This window comes from Larus michahellis, chromosome 3 (assembly GCF_964199755.1).
Source record: "Larus michahellis chromosome 3, bLarMic1.1, whole genome shotgun sequence".
Lineage (NCBI taxonomy): Eukaryota > Metazoa > Chordata > Aves > Charadriiformes > Laridae > Larus > Larus michahellis.
In genome coordinates this window covers 54,808,631-54,823,030 of record NC_133898.1, presented here as the reverse complement: position 1 = coordinate 54,823,030, position 14,400 = coordinate 54,808,631, and the positions used below count along the sequence as shown (strand labels likewise).

The window sequence follows — 14,400 nt, the reverse complement described above, 5'->3', positions numbered from 1 at the left end:
GGACATCTCTTTAAGAAAAGGTAGTAGAAACCAGCATGGACCATATATGACCGCAACAGCGAAGAATGCGGTTTGGTTGTCTCCATGCCTGAAGTCACAACTTGCTCAGAACTGGCATGGCTTTGCTGACAAACAAATGGATCGGGTACCCTTTCTAAAGACATTAGGGAATGACATGCGTGTGTTTCATGCTGCTCCGAAGACCAGTTCTGACAATAGGATTTCAAGGGAACTCGTTACACGTAAGACACTCTCTCTCCTCTTTTCAGTAACTGCTGTGGAAACTGTGCCAGTACCTTCAGCATGGAAATATAACACAAACTGCGCATCCCAGGACTCCACAAAGACGATCTGTATCCCAAAAAAAGCAACCAAAGCTCAAAAACCTAACTCGGGAACAGAACTGTCAGAGTATCCACATACAGCAGGGAAACAGAGAAAGAGCTATAGCAAAAGTAACAACTTTATATTTTTGCGAGAAACTTATTTTCCAGCTGTCAGAAGGAAGAGTAAGGTGAGCTCATGAATAATTGCTTTTGCTGGTTCCTTTGAGCGCCAGACTAATTTTTAGCTATCCATCCTGCAACAGTCTGTAATAACCTCCCCATCTGTGTCAGCAGATACATTTCAACAGCAAAGCAAAAGAAAAAAATCTTCTCCTGAAACTCAACAAATCTCAGTAGTCTTTGTGCTGCACCCACAAGCCACGTAAATTACATGAACCGGCCGCCTTCATTATGTTTGTGATGCTCTAAAAAGTCTTTCCAACCGTATATTACACAGTTCATGAAAACTACCCTGCCATCAGCTTTTCAGGAAAGAAGCTCTGACCTTGCAGCTCTGGAAGGTGATGAGTCAGTCTTCTGTGCTCTCACAAGAAAATAAATTTTAAAAAAGCATGTTAGAAACTGAAAAGCTGAGGGAGACTGGGCACGGTGGGTGGCTGTTGTGGAACGCTATAGTAAATTATCTGCTCTGCCATGGGACTCTTCAATGGCCACATGCATGTCATGCAATCTTCTTGCATCACAGCTCCTTTCTCTGATGGTGACAGCAGCACAACCCTCATCTCACAAAGAGAGGTTGCAGTGAAACAGGCAAACAATCTTAAGGGCTGTGAAGTGCTGAAATAGAAAAGTAACTGAGACAATAGATTTATCTCAGACTGATTTTTAGGTTCTGCCTTTCTCTAGACTTCTGTAGGATTCTTTATTCTGAGATTTCCAACCTTCTTTTTTATGGATACTGTCAGCAAGTGAGTGCCACAAGCAGCATCCTGATTTTTGCTGCACAAGTCCCCTTTGAAATGCCTCAAATCACAGCTTGGTAAAGCCAGCTATAAGCCTCAAAGAGTAAGTATCTCACCACCAGGTGTGCTCACCTGTTCTTCACGGGCAATTAAGGACTCTGTCTGGGTTCAGCTGCTGAGCATCCTACTGGGACTGCACTATGGGGTTTTCTCTGCCAGCTGCAGCACAGCTGGGGCAGTGGCAACTGCAGCTCCCAGACATATGCCGCAAGTGACATGTACCCCTGCTTTACTAAATCCTATAGGCTACTTAAAACACGTAATGGTTATCAACGTTGCACACTGGCAAAATAGTTTTTACGACCACTGTTGCTGTCCTCTGCTCTCTATCAGTGTAGTTGTGGGATATATTTTGATTTAAACAAGTAACTGTGTGATATCAAACTCTGATTTCTAGCAGCTTATTTGTCCAACATTTAACGTTATGTTATTATGATATGCTCCTCCCTAGTTTGAAATCAAAGGCTTTAACCCTAAAGCTGAAGGAGACATAGCACAATGCAGTGCAAGGTTAAATCTCCTGTTTGAACCTAGATGGACCACCAGGCTAGCAGGGCTATCCTGCTTCCTATAACCTTGCTATCTTACTCAGAGATTAAGAAGTTTCTAGTACAACTTGATTTTCCCAGACACGTTTGCAAACTTTTTCAATTAAAAATATCTGGGGTTTGCAATTTTTCTTGAATTCTGATTGGCCAGCTTACAACAACTGAAACAAGTGTAAGCTATAGCCAAGTCTATGTGCTTTTATTTTTAAATTGAAATATTGTTTTCAAACTGTAACAATTTCAAAACTACCAAAACGCTGAAAGTATGTGAAATTTAAATCCAATAAAACACATTGCGAAAAACAGCAGAGTTCAAACATACAAATATTTCCCATTTCTTCATTTCTCCCTTTTTCAGTCAATTCCAATTGAAGATACACTAAAGAACATTAAAACTTGATTAATCCATGATAATATGACAAGGGCTAAACCTCGTCTGATCTGGCAACCGAAAGGAAGGTGGGAGGAATTCTGAGGGAACAGGCAGAGTGAGAAGTGAAACTGCAAGACCGTGAGATGGTGATCAAAGGGAACAAGGACTCCCAGGCACAGTGAGAAAAAACGTTACCATCCTGGAGAGATGAATGAAGAAAGTCTGCAAAAAACAGGGTCCTCTTTGTGCTGCAGTTCCCCCAACACTATTCAGAAGAGTTGATTTTTAGCTGTTACATTAACCCAATCCAGATAATTTCATTAACTTCCTTAAATTCACCTTATTATGTCAAATAATGTCCCAAGCTCTAGAGTGCATTTCACTATGTGCTGTGTGCAAATACAAAACCAGATATGACCACATTTCAGGGACTATCCACCCAACTGCATGTCCCAAGGCTTAATGAGCTGATGTTTGAGAAATGTTTCATCTAAGAATCTTGAAAGGCAAATAGTACAGCACCATGTTAGTAAGAAACAAATTAACCAGCTGAGTTTTTCTTTTTATTGCTGTTGCCTCTACAGCCTCTAAACAACAAGCAAACAACTTTCAAACTCAGAAGATCATTGTATTATAAAGCATTAACATTATTCAATTTTCTCTTAGATAAAAAAAAACCCAAACAAAAAAACCTCAAACTTTATTGCAACTGTAAGGGCTTTTTTGAGGCATTTTCTACTGTAAGTTGGAGCATAAAGATCCTTCAGGTATGGTATAGACAGATATCAAAGCGATGGAAGGGAAAACATGTAAATTAAAAAACAAACAAACCCACCCAAAAAAAAAAAACCCAGCCACCCCAAACAGGAAAAAACCCCAGCAGAACAGTCTGCTCCTTAATTCTGAAGTCCTGATACTGATAATTTTTTCAAGCTGGCACACCTCACTGCTGCCCCATAGCTCTCATTCATATAATTTTTTTCTGGTGCTGAGTGGAGTAGAAACACAATTTCTGACCACACACAATATTTCAGGTGATAGCCCAAGATCATGGTGGGGAAGCAGGGGAAGCAGTGCTTTTTAGTAAAGAATTAGAAGGCATTTTGGAAGACTTCATCACTTCCAGCTGCAGCTGGAATTTAAATATTTAAAATACTCTCTTAAGATTCTATTGTCTTTTCTGCTCCTGACTAAAGTTAGCCAGCTATTTCTATGAGCAGCATCTATGGTTTGTGTATAGTAGTTTCTATGTGGCAATAATTGTTTTTAATATTCCAGAAGGAGCTGTACCTCTCAAGTTGGTCAAGAGATGGACACACAGAAAAAAATCAGGGAAGGGAAAGAACTTATACAGGCCTTCAAGACCAGCTCTAATCAGGGCAGTGGGGTGGACTGTTAGGGTGACCGTGGTCTGGGCACTCTGCTTGAGCTCAGAGAACTTGGGTAATGCTTAGGCAGCAACATAGAGGCAGCAGTGGAGAAGAAGAAAGTAGCTGAGGATATTAGGAAAGCAAGGAAATATGAGGTGCTGCAATGGAGAAGAAAAGCTGTAAAGAGCTTTGAAGATAAGAAAAGATGGAGATCCAGTGAGAAATCCTCCCATGGGAGTGACACAACTCAAGCAACAGGCCAAGAAATTATTTTAGCTCTTATGCTCTGAAGAATGGAAGTATCTGATCTGGAGGAGGGGGAGGGCTAAACATCGTTGTATTATCAAGGTGGGACTAAAGGTAGACCTGAACCATGGTCTAGTGCACCAAAAAGATGACATTCAGACAAAGACCTCCCAGTAATTACTAACTGGAGGGAAAAAAAAAACAATTTTAAAATGTACTGTTTCATCCTCAGCAGCAAAGAAGGAGGAGGACAGCCACACTTATTTAAATCCAGTATATGCATATCATTTAGAACTAGTCATATATAATTTTTTTTTTTATTGGGAGCATTAGAATGGGGAATTTCATTGGAAAGCCTGGAGGAGGGGGAGCAGCAAAACCACTGCTTGAAATCCCTCCTGATGTGCAAAGCACAGGCAAGACCTTCACAACTCAAGTGATCTGTTAGCCTCATGTTGTGCAAGGGTGGACTACTCTTGCACCTTATGGACAAATGAATAAAGTATGATTAAAGCCAAAAGATATGCATTGAATAACTTGGTAAGATTTTTTTATCGATATTATTATTATTTTAAAAAGACATATCAGAGAGGTATTAAAATTAGAATAAAAAAAAGATGGTTATAACATAACTGTCTCTTCAACAGGTGGGGATTGACAAGTTACAAATATTTTCCTGTTTAGTTTAGATAACTTTTTACAGCAATCAAATCAGCTCTCGAGTGCTTTGAAGCCAAGCATAACCAAAACACCCACTGACTTATGAGTAACTCTGTAGAAATGGCTACCGAGTGCAACTCTGGTAAGGCCGCTGGAAAAAACTGCCGACAAACATGGCCTTTATTTCATACACCCAGCTTAGTAATTATAGAGCAAAATTCAGCTGAAAGGACCCAACAAGGGCTGGGATTTTCACACTTACCTTAGGAAATATTTGCTCAGTTTCTTTTTGGGGCTTCGTGTGTTTACAATGACGAGGCAGACATTGGCAGCATGCCAATCCTCGCACTCTTGCTGGGAGCTGTGGGCAGAAGAAAGAAAACAAAGTCAGACGGATGTTTTCTAAATGAGATATTCCCCTCGTGATGGTATATTTGCCCCTTGATGTGCCATCCTAAAATGCATCTTCATCTGGAAAAAAGTAACTAAGATAACAAGCAGGACTATTTTAGAGATTATATTTTCCTTATTCAAGCCAATCTCCATTTCTTTGGAAAAAAAAAAAAAAGAGACTTCTGAACAGGACCACATTCTGTTTTTTTCCTACTTTGCTCTCATTTTAATCATACATATTTTCTTTCTGTTGGGCTGTATTCTGCTCTCATGTACCTTCAGCGAAAGTACAGAGCAAATGCTCTAGTGTGAGCAAAACGGGTCCAGTTTTACATGGGCATAGCTGAAGTAGCCCCTTCACACTCTCAGCCAAAACAAGTAGAAGTTACCAGCTAAAGGAGATCCTGTCCCCTCCATGTATTTGTACAGCTAGGTAGTAAGCCGTATCTGGAAAACAGCTCAAAACTAACCTGAAGAAAAATTAGGGAGTGGAGTGGGGAGATGATTTTCCTCCAGGTCGGCACCAAGATCTGCTGATGTGAGCTCCAGTGGGAACACAAGCAGGGAAGAGCTGGGGTGACACCTTCACTTTACACAGGACACATGTAAATCCAAAATTATTTTGAAACTACAGTTCTGGCTTAGATCACAAGTAAGGGAGGCAAATCAGTAGAAAGAACAAAGATATACTCAAGAAAAAAAAGGAATTTTTTTTTCTTTTTGTTTAAGCTCTGTGAACTGGCTCACTTTGGTGTCAGACAAGCTCTAGCAGGAGACCAAGGACAGGAAGGGGAGGGGAACAGGACTTGGCAGCAGTAGCTAGCTGTAGCACCAACCCATCATTTAGAGCATCTGTGGTAAGTTCATTGTTAACAGCAGCAAAACCTCAAAACTCTTGAAATGATTTTTTTTTCCTTACCAGCTAGGAAATTACAGTGGTTCTTTCTGAGATCTTTCATAAAAGGCAGGTATACATGAAGATACAAGATCTGGCTCAGAGATCAAGAATTGAAACACTAGGGCTTGGAAACAGAGATTTAAAGCCTTGTTCAGGCCACCTTACTCTTCTTTCAATAGAAAAAGAGGGGGATGGAGAGGACCCTATTAATCTTTGCACAAAGGCTGTTCTCATGAAACCTTAACACAGTGATTTTACTCCAAGTGGTTATTACACTTCTGTGAGACCTACAGTAGTGCAATTGCATTGGTTCGCTGTTTGTTCCCATAGCTTCCTCCCTCAGCCTCAATTCACTGTTGTTCAAGTGGCTGCTGCTACCTGCAGCTCTCAGGAGCAGCATATGAGCAGCACTGCACTGGCGTTTCAAGAAATGCCTGGTTCTGGCTTTGCTGGAAACAGCATAAGAGCAAGCTATTTGCACATCTTCCCTTACAGGCGTGAGCCAGAGGTGCAAAGGTTCACGACTGAGGCAGCAAAGGAAACCTCAGCCATGGGGTAGGTTTGGTTTGGAACCATCGATGGCAAGTTTCATGCAAAAGTTCATGTCAATGCCTCAAACAACTTACAAACCCTTAGATGAAAGAGTTTATTGCAATGATTTACTGAATAAAAACATATTGAATGCAGTCATTTCATTATTTTTCATTATTTGGCAAGATAGGTTGGTAATGAGAACTGCGTGGATGCAACACACTTTGATTTTGTAATGAATCTGATTTAAAAATTCCCTTGAAATTCTGATTGAAACAGAAATTCCACACTTGGTAGCAGGCAGATTCAGAACGAGTGCGTCTAAACAGGCCAAGTTCAACTAGAAAAGAGCCTGAGCAACCTGATCTAGATTTGAAGTTGGAGCAGAAGTTGGACGAGATCCCTTGCAACCAACAAGGGATGTCATCTTTTTAAGTGCACATAGCAGTAGATTTGATCCACTCACATTAACAGAGGCACCCTGCTTCCCTTGAGTACCAAGAGGACTTACAAATAGTAATGTCTGAGGTCATTACCAAGACAGAATGCCTCTCTGGACTACCTGCTTTGGCCAAACACAAGCCACTGGCCTGTTTATGTGACAGCTAGGTGAAATATATTGGATCCTTGAACAGGAGACAGAGTCAATAGTCATCTAGGCCCTCCTGGCCTTAAACATAATGAATAAAGACAAGATTAGATGAAGAGGTGTCAGGAAGAAAATACCCTTTGAAGTTTGGTTAGTGTTCTTCAAACTACAAGATCATTAGTCTTAGCCTGGAGAGGAGGTTTTGTGTGCCTCAGAGACCATTTCCTTTTTCCAGCTGGACCAATTAAAGACACCTACAAAACAAATCTTGTCTGTGTCTTTCTGACCATACAGTACAACACAAGATGCTACTGAGAGGGAAAGTAACTGCAAACACCCCAGTTGCAGCAGGCAGATTAGGCAGGCGGCCAGCTGAGCAAAGAGGGAAGGCAGTGGACCAGCCTCCCAGACCCAGTGCCAGAAGTTAGCTATATATTGCATTTTGTAAACAACAAAGTCATCATAGCTCTCTTCCTGCAGAAACCCCGCGAAGCCTGCAAACAAGAGTTAGAGCAAGGAAGGGGAGTTATTTCCAGCAACCTCCATGAGCGTGTGTATCCCACAGTTGTCAGCTGCACACTTGGCCTTACCTCTGAGACATTCAGTGCTTTAACTGGGGGGATTTGTTTTGACCAAAAAAAGTTAAGGAAGGGTCAGTCTCAGGATAAAGGTATTCATTATAATTCCCCTAGTTTTTGTTAATGTATTAAACATAGGAGCTCTGCTTTAATTTCAGTCCTGTGAAAAAATAAAAGAGCAAAATCTTGCCACAATGCTTAACTATTATGCTCTAAAAAAAGAAAACTGCTAAGTGCTTTTAAGACAAGTATCGCCTGCATTTCCTACATGCAGGAAATAAGGGGAAAAAGAAGACATCCAAAGAGGGAAAGACTTGGGCATTCTATCTAGCCTCCTGACAAAGAGGAATATGAGTGAGAACTGATTTTTATGCTGCTTGCTGCATGGTCCTGAAAGTCAATGCAGATCCCCACTTCTTGCTTCAGATCTGTTTCAGGAGAGATTTTGCACCCAGCAGGCAAAGTGTGCCAGCACTGGAGTGAGCAGTGTTATCGGGTGTTAGCTGCAGCACTCTGATACATCCTTGAGAACTAGCACATCATTAGGGATACTTTCACAATGGAATGTGTGGGTCTTAGGTCTGCATGTCAGACAAAACTGAGGATGCTTTTAAGGAGGAATTAAAAAAAAAAAACTTAACAACGAATAACTTATAATAACTGTTCCTTTAAATGTTCCTTTTGCATTTGATTTCAGCACTACTACTGAGACTCTCAGAAACCAGTTTTGATAAAGTGACTCTGCATACTCTTCTGTTAAAAAAAAAAAAAACAAACACAAACAAACAACAAAACAAAACCCCACAAACAACCAAAAAAACCTCCACCACAAGATGTAGCTATTTGTTTGAAAAGTGCTCTGGAAGAGAAATTAACAGGGAACATACTCTGCAGCACAACACCGGGTATTACAGATATAAAGTCTGATTCTCTTCTCTCTGCACCTTAGTCAGTCGTTGCCACCTCCCTGAATTAGCAGCTGTTTACACCTACTTGCATTGATATAAATGACGACACAAGAGCAAGGTGATAGAAAACAGGTCTGCAATGTATAGTCTCAGCCAAACACACCTGCAGCCCTTTGACAGACCAAACCGTATATTCCTCTGTGTCTAACTCTCTGTATATTACAATACTACTAATAAGCTATATGGAACTACATACAACATAAATGACACATTTTACACTCTGGACTTAGAAGAGATCTGGCAGTGACCAATATATACACAAAGAGTAAGACAACCCTGTTCACATGTTACATTCTAAGCATGTTTTAAAATAAATTAGGGTTCGTTCTTTGGCACAGCTGAAGCAGGACCTGCTCTCCAAACAGCCACCTTGATGAAGAAAACAGCAACAGTTCACACTGATCAAGAACTTGGCAGCACAAGGCGTCTTAGTTCCTGGAGAGCACTTCCAATTCCCCCAGACAAGAACCTGTCCCAGTGACACAGCTTCAGGAGCACACCACAGACGACTACGAGATTAAATATGAAACTCCCTGACCACACTAGCATGTGACCTCAGCCATTATTATTTGTAAGCTACATGGCTGAATAACCCCAGATTTTCTAAGAAAGCAGTGATACTGTGGTTTGCTTTTTCACTGTGAGTTTGCTGAAAAAAATGAAGACCTATGGTGCTCTCCAGTCTTCCTTACCCCATGCTGCTAAAAATGAACTGACACAGGTCTCCCATTCTCCACATCAGTCACACCTGCTGAGACGTCAAGAGACGACCAATATCATACCCGAGACTCCTTCACTCATGCAAACATTTCTGGTTAACAACTCGAGAATTTTTACCCAATTATCAGGTTTTTCTCCAGAAATAACTGGAAATACTTAATTTGAAGTAACTTCTCAAAGACCCGTATTACAGAATAGCTATTCAGATTATCTCCCTGTATTAGCCCTGTATAAAGAAGCTTATTCCTTAACATTGCCAAGCGTGTAAAAGGAAACCCACTGACAGAAGAGTCACCTGCCTATTCACGTTATACCAGCTTCTTTGCACCAGTTTCCACATGGGTTGTTTTCCATCCATAATCCACTTGCTTCATATCCAGCAAGCTAATACAGAAGGGTCCCCCCTTGAGTACCTTTACCAAAAGCATATTAAGCTCTTAGTGAAAAATAAAAGTTAATTTCAAACCAAGGCCAAATCCATGCCCTGTGTCCAATACAGATAAAAAAAAAAACCTCTCGCTGAAACACAATTGCACTTTAGGATGAACTGCCTTGGATGTTCTAAATAAACAATGATTTTTCATTCTCAATCCTCAAGCTTCATTTTTATCATTCTATCCTATACACGTGCTTCCGTTTCCCAGAAATTATGCATAATACCTGATTTTTATCCACATTCTCTGGCATCCGCTGCTCCACATCTAACTCCATTGTTCCCAAGGTTAAGAGTGACTTTAGAGCAAAGTGAGTACCAGTACATACAACTTCAGATAACAGAATTTCATGTTAATCTCAGCTGCTGTGTCTGGAGTTAAAACAAAAGCATCTGGTGTTCAGAAGGCTCTGGTTTTGGCGTTATGGGTGCAAGTAGAAAGTGGACTGGAAAGAGAAGGAAGCTTGTTGATAGAACTGATGACAATTTATTGGCTATCAGTGGCTGCTTTTCTGAAATTTCTATACCAAAAAGTGAAAGAGTATTTGGATGGGGATGGCAAGGCTGGTCCTCAAAAGCTATTCCATCTGAAGAGGAGCAGCCTCTCACCCTGCCCTTGCACCAAGGGGCCAGACCCCACCATCCACAGATTGCCGCCTCCCCCTCCTCCTAAGGTGGGTGCATTTCAGTGATGCCTGAGAGGAAGAAAAGCCAGGGTTTTTTTCAGGACGAGGCGCCGGACAAACATGTAAAGCAGTACTGCTCTGGGAAAGCAGAAGGCTGCCTGAAGCATAAAGTGAAGTTTGCAGATTCATTTTGTTGTGATTAGAAACAGGTGTGGGAGGGAAGTGAGGGAAGCCATAGCCTTCACCTACTAACATTCAAGTACACTTACAGTAGCCACCAGACAGACACACAAAGCCCCAGGTCTCAGCCTTCCTTTGTATTTAAACTTCTGCCTCACCCGCCTGAAGCTTAATATTCCTACTCACAATCAACACCTCTTCCTTGACCCATCCTAGCTTCTTCCTTTTCACCTCTGTGGACCAGCTGTGCTAAACATCGCGTGCATCTCACTAGTTTTGTCCCTTCCTCAGCCCTGTGACAGCCTGCACTATATTTCTCCTTCCCGGCTCACACCATTCCTTGTCACCCTTTTTCTCCTTTAAAACTCACCTTGGCTTTGTCCCCTAGTTTTGAAATTATGTATATACTGTAAGGTATGTAACAGGCAAGCTCAAACACCCGTAAGCCTGATCTAGGCAGCAAGGAGCAAGCTATAGGCACTCAGTTCTAACAAAGCTCTCTCTGTGTTACATTGCAGCCCAGCACCTATACGGATTTGTCATCACCCTCTAATGGCTCCTCGTTTTCCTTTGGCTCTTGTCCCTGTCTGCAAGAGCTCTTCAAAGCTCTATGCTGGGTCTCATCTTCTGTATCTTATCCTCAGGGAGCCTCCTCTCTTCACACTGATATAGCTATTACCTTTAGGTAAACAGCTCACAAATCTACATCTCAATACCAAACTGATCTCCCTCAGTTTAGCCCTACACATTTACTAACACTACTGATCTGCTGCCCTGGAAGGATGATTATTTGTCTAATACTAAACTTTGCAGTTATTACTAAACAGCTTATATTTTTCCTTTTATGTTATTTCCTTTTCTCCATTGCTGTTAGCAGCAACATCCTTCCCATTTCTAAAACTTCAATTTTTAATGTGTGTACCTACCAATGCTGGAATATTTCCTGCCTTTCAGGTCCTCCTTCATAATATAACAAATAAATCAGACAACATGCTTGTCCACATCTTGGTCATCTTGATCTACTATAAATATTTCCCTCTTCAGTTCTTCACTGCTCCCGCCTTTCTGGACCTGTGATGAACTGAATGATATATCTGCATCACATTCCCAGGACCTGGTACACTTAGCTATAATAATGTAATCAGTCCACAGCAACTTTAATTACATTAAAAATAAAATGCAGCAGCAATAACAAAGATAGTTATTCCATGTCCTCTGTAACTTCCCTTCCTTTACTGCTGATTTTCCAATTCCTGTCCATTATCTCTAAATTCTAAGACACGAGCTGGGTAAAAGTGACCATGCTGAACATGCCCCCAAAGTGACATTAAAAAAAGGCAATTTGAACTTGCATTGAAATCTCTCCTTCAGATTTGTGCCTGACTCACAATCCTATTCCCAGATACCAGTTTTCACAAACCGTTTCAGAACCTTGAGATGAAACTGGACAGTGTGTTCAAAAGTAGGGACAGAAATAGCGCAGAAGCAGAATTATAAACAAATCTCGTTTCCTTACAATAAGAGTGAAGAAGTTATTTACATAATTTACTTACACATTTAGTTCCTCCTGTTTATTTTCAGTTAAAATAATTCCAGTGAAAGAGGCAAGAATTATTCCCTTTAAACTGTCATCTCTGTATTTCAAATCTAACTACCTTTTGAGAGGCATGGAACAAATGCTACCAATTCAGGATGCTTCACCATTTCAGAAAGCCAAGGCACACCTGTATGTTCTTAGTGTTTTCACTGCTTTCTCCACATGTGGGACTACAGACCATTTCTTAGGGGCTGCTGATTCTCTGCCAACACTAGTAAATCAAGTGTGCTGAGGGAAACTTCCTAGCACAGAAGCTAAGCGGCATGAAGCAGCGGGTGCTCATGCCAGGAAACTTTCTTAGCCTTCAAGCCACCATGGCTGCGTGCAAGCTGTCCTTCTTGGAGCACCACAGTCACCGGCACTGCCTGGCACTTTCCAGTCTCCACGAACGTATGCTTAATGTAGGTGTCCTTACCTAAACAAAGATTACAGACTGCAGTTTTATGCCCTAGATGAATTTTGTTGAAACTCCAGATTTCAACAGTTAAATACACACAGCTCTGCTTAGACTTAAACAGTGTTCCAAGTATAAATAAAATCTGAAAATGGGATCTATTTTCTTGCTATTCAGCTAAATGTCATTTGCTTCCAGAGTTTATTATACATAGCAGCAACGTCATCCAAGAAAAAAAATCCCACATCATCTCCTTGCCTACATTTTAATTGGTTTAATAGCTATGATTTCAGGCAAATTTGCAAGAATTACTGTTTATTTGTAAAATATATTGCATACTGGGTGTTGGGGGTTTCTTTGCGTACTGATAGGTACCTACCTACTGATAGATGATCACTGTAGGTCCCTTCCAACTGAACTATTCTGTTTTATTTTGTCTTCTATTTTAACACTTGGGAGAAGTATTAAAGTGTTCAAACTAAATTTTGAAAAGAAATGACATGATGCATTAAAGACTCTGGATCTGGTCCTCCTCTATTCTAGGGTTGCTCCCTGCAGCAAGCCAATAAAAATGCTCCTTTCTCAGAGCAAAATGTTGACCTTGCTGTAAACTAAAGTCAGAGCCAGAGAACAAGAAATATAAAGGAAAATTATTTTAAAGATTTTTATTTTTAACTTCATGAGGCTGAGGATATTCATTTAACCTATAGCTGAAGTGCACATTTGAATCAAATGGAAATTGAAAGAAGACTTGGCTGTCTTTATATGATGGGAACAGGGAATTTAAGGGAAGTGCAACAGCACTAACATTTATAGGTGTTTGCACTGTGAACATGAACACCTAAGCAAATCTTAATACAGGGATTGAATACATATCTCTAACCCTGGCGGGTAGGAATATAAAACCAAGAAACACTCTAGGCTATGTCTATGCAAAACCCACATCAATTGCCTGTATCAGTTACAAAATGCAGATACATTTAAATCAGGGCCAGTTTATGAGCTGACACAGCTTTTGAAAGCCATTTGCTTTTCATGGAGAAAAACAAAAGCTCTCTGGGCCTGATTCTCCACACACTTGCACCCAGGTGGCCACCTATATACTTGCATTGCACAGGTATACTGTTATTGCTATAGAATTGCTACATCTTAACTACTTGCAACATCTTGTGTTACTAGATATATATTCCTAAAATGCAAAATACTAGGAGGAAAGAAAGCAAGCATCCAGAAGCCAATCTGCACACGTGCCATTTTCCCCTCTTGCTTTTGTCTCCCCTCACTGGGGACAGTGTTAAGCTGCCCCAGGTTGGCTGGTGCCAACTTATTTCAACCAGCCCCTCTGAACTCCTGGACTGAACTTTCTGGTTTCCATAGAGTGTAATTTTTTTAAAAGTACCTTGACTCCACTTCATTTTCTCTTCTTACCATTCTGCCAGCGTAATAGCCTGAAAACTTTGGGGTTTTTCAAGTCATTTTCAAGCATCCTTGTCCCCTTTTCACGCATAAAAGGCTGCCCCTTCATTTTTCCGCTTTATTTTTCTCTCACCTATTTGTGAACAATCACTCCTGCTTCAGCCAAGCATATAGAAACAAGCACTGAGCCAAGACATATTTGCCTTGGGTCAGGCAAACAGGGCCCATGTGGCCCACCCTTAGCCAGGGGCAGGATGAAAGGCCGACCAGGCCTCCTCACGGTTTGGTGACATCTGAGCTAATCCTGCCTTCGTTTGGGAACAATTACAGAAAGTCACCTGAACGCGTCTACAAATAAACCTCTTTCCAAAAGCTAAAGAGAGGGTGCTTTTTTACCTCCAGCGCTTGTGACCCATTTTCTACTGTCACTTACGCTGGTGGGAGCCCAGGGTGCTTTCACAGAGGGAAATCATTTAGGACTTGCTCTGGGTGCACAACTTGGCTTCCTCACAGCTAATCCAGACTAGACAGTAGTTCATGCGTGGGTTTTTTTCCTTAAATAAAGAACGAT

General features: G+C 41.0%; 1 protein-coding gene across 11 annotated transcripts in view; it reads right to left on the bottom strand.

Annotated features, from left to right (window-relative positions):
* LOC141740854 (uncharacterized) overlaps positions 1-14,400 on the bottom strand; it is a 67,796-nt gene that overhangs the window by 17,353 nt on the left and 36,043 nt on the right. For all 11 annotated transcript variants that reach the window (XM_074580272.1, XM_074580269.1, XM_074580271.1 and 8 more), the window contains one exon: positions 4,769-4,867. In XM_074580272.1, coding sequence (XP_074436373.1) covers positions 4,769-4,867 — 99 coding nt within the window. The remainder of the gene's footprint in view (positions 1-4,768; positions 4,868-14,400) is intronic.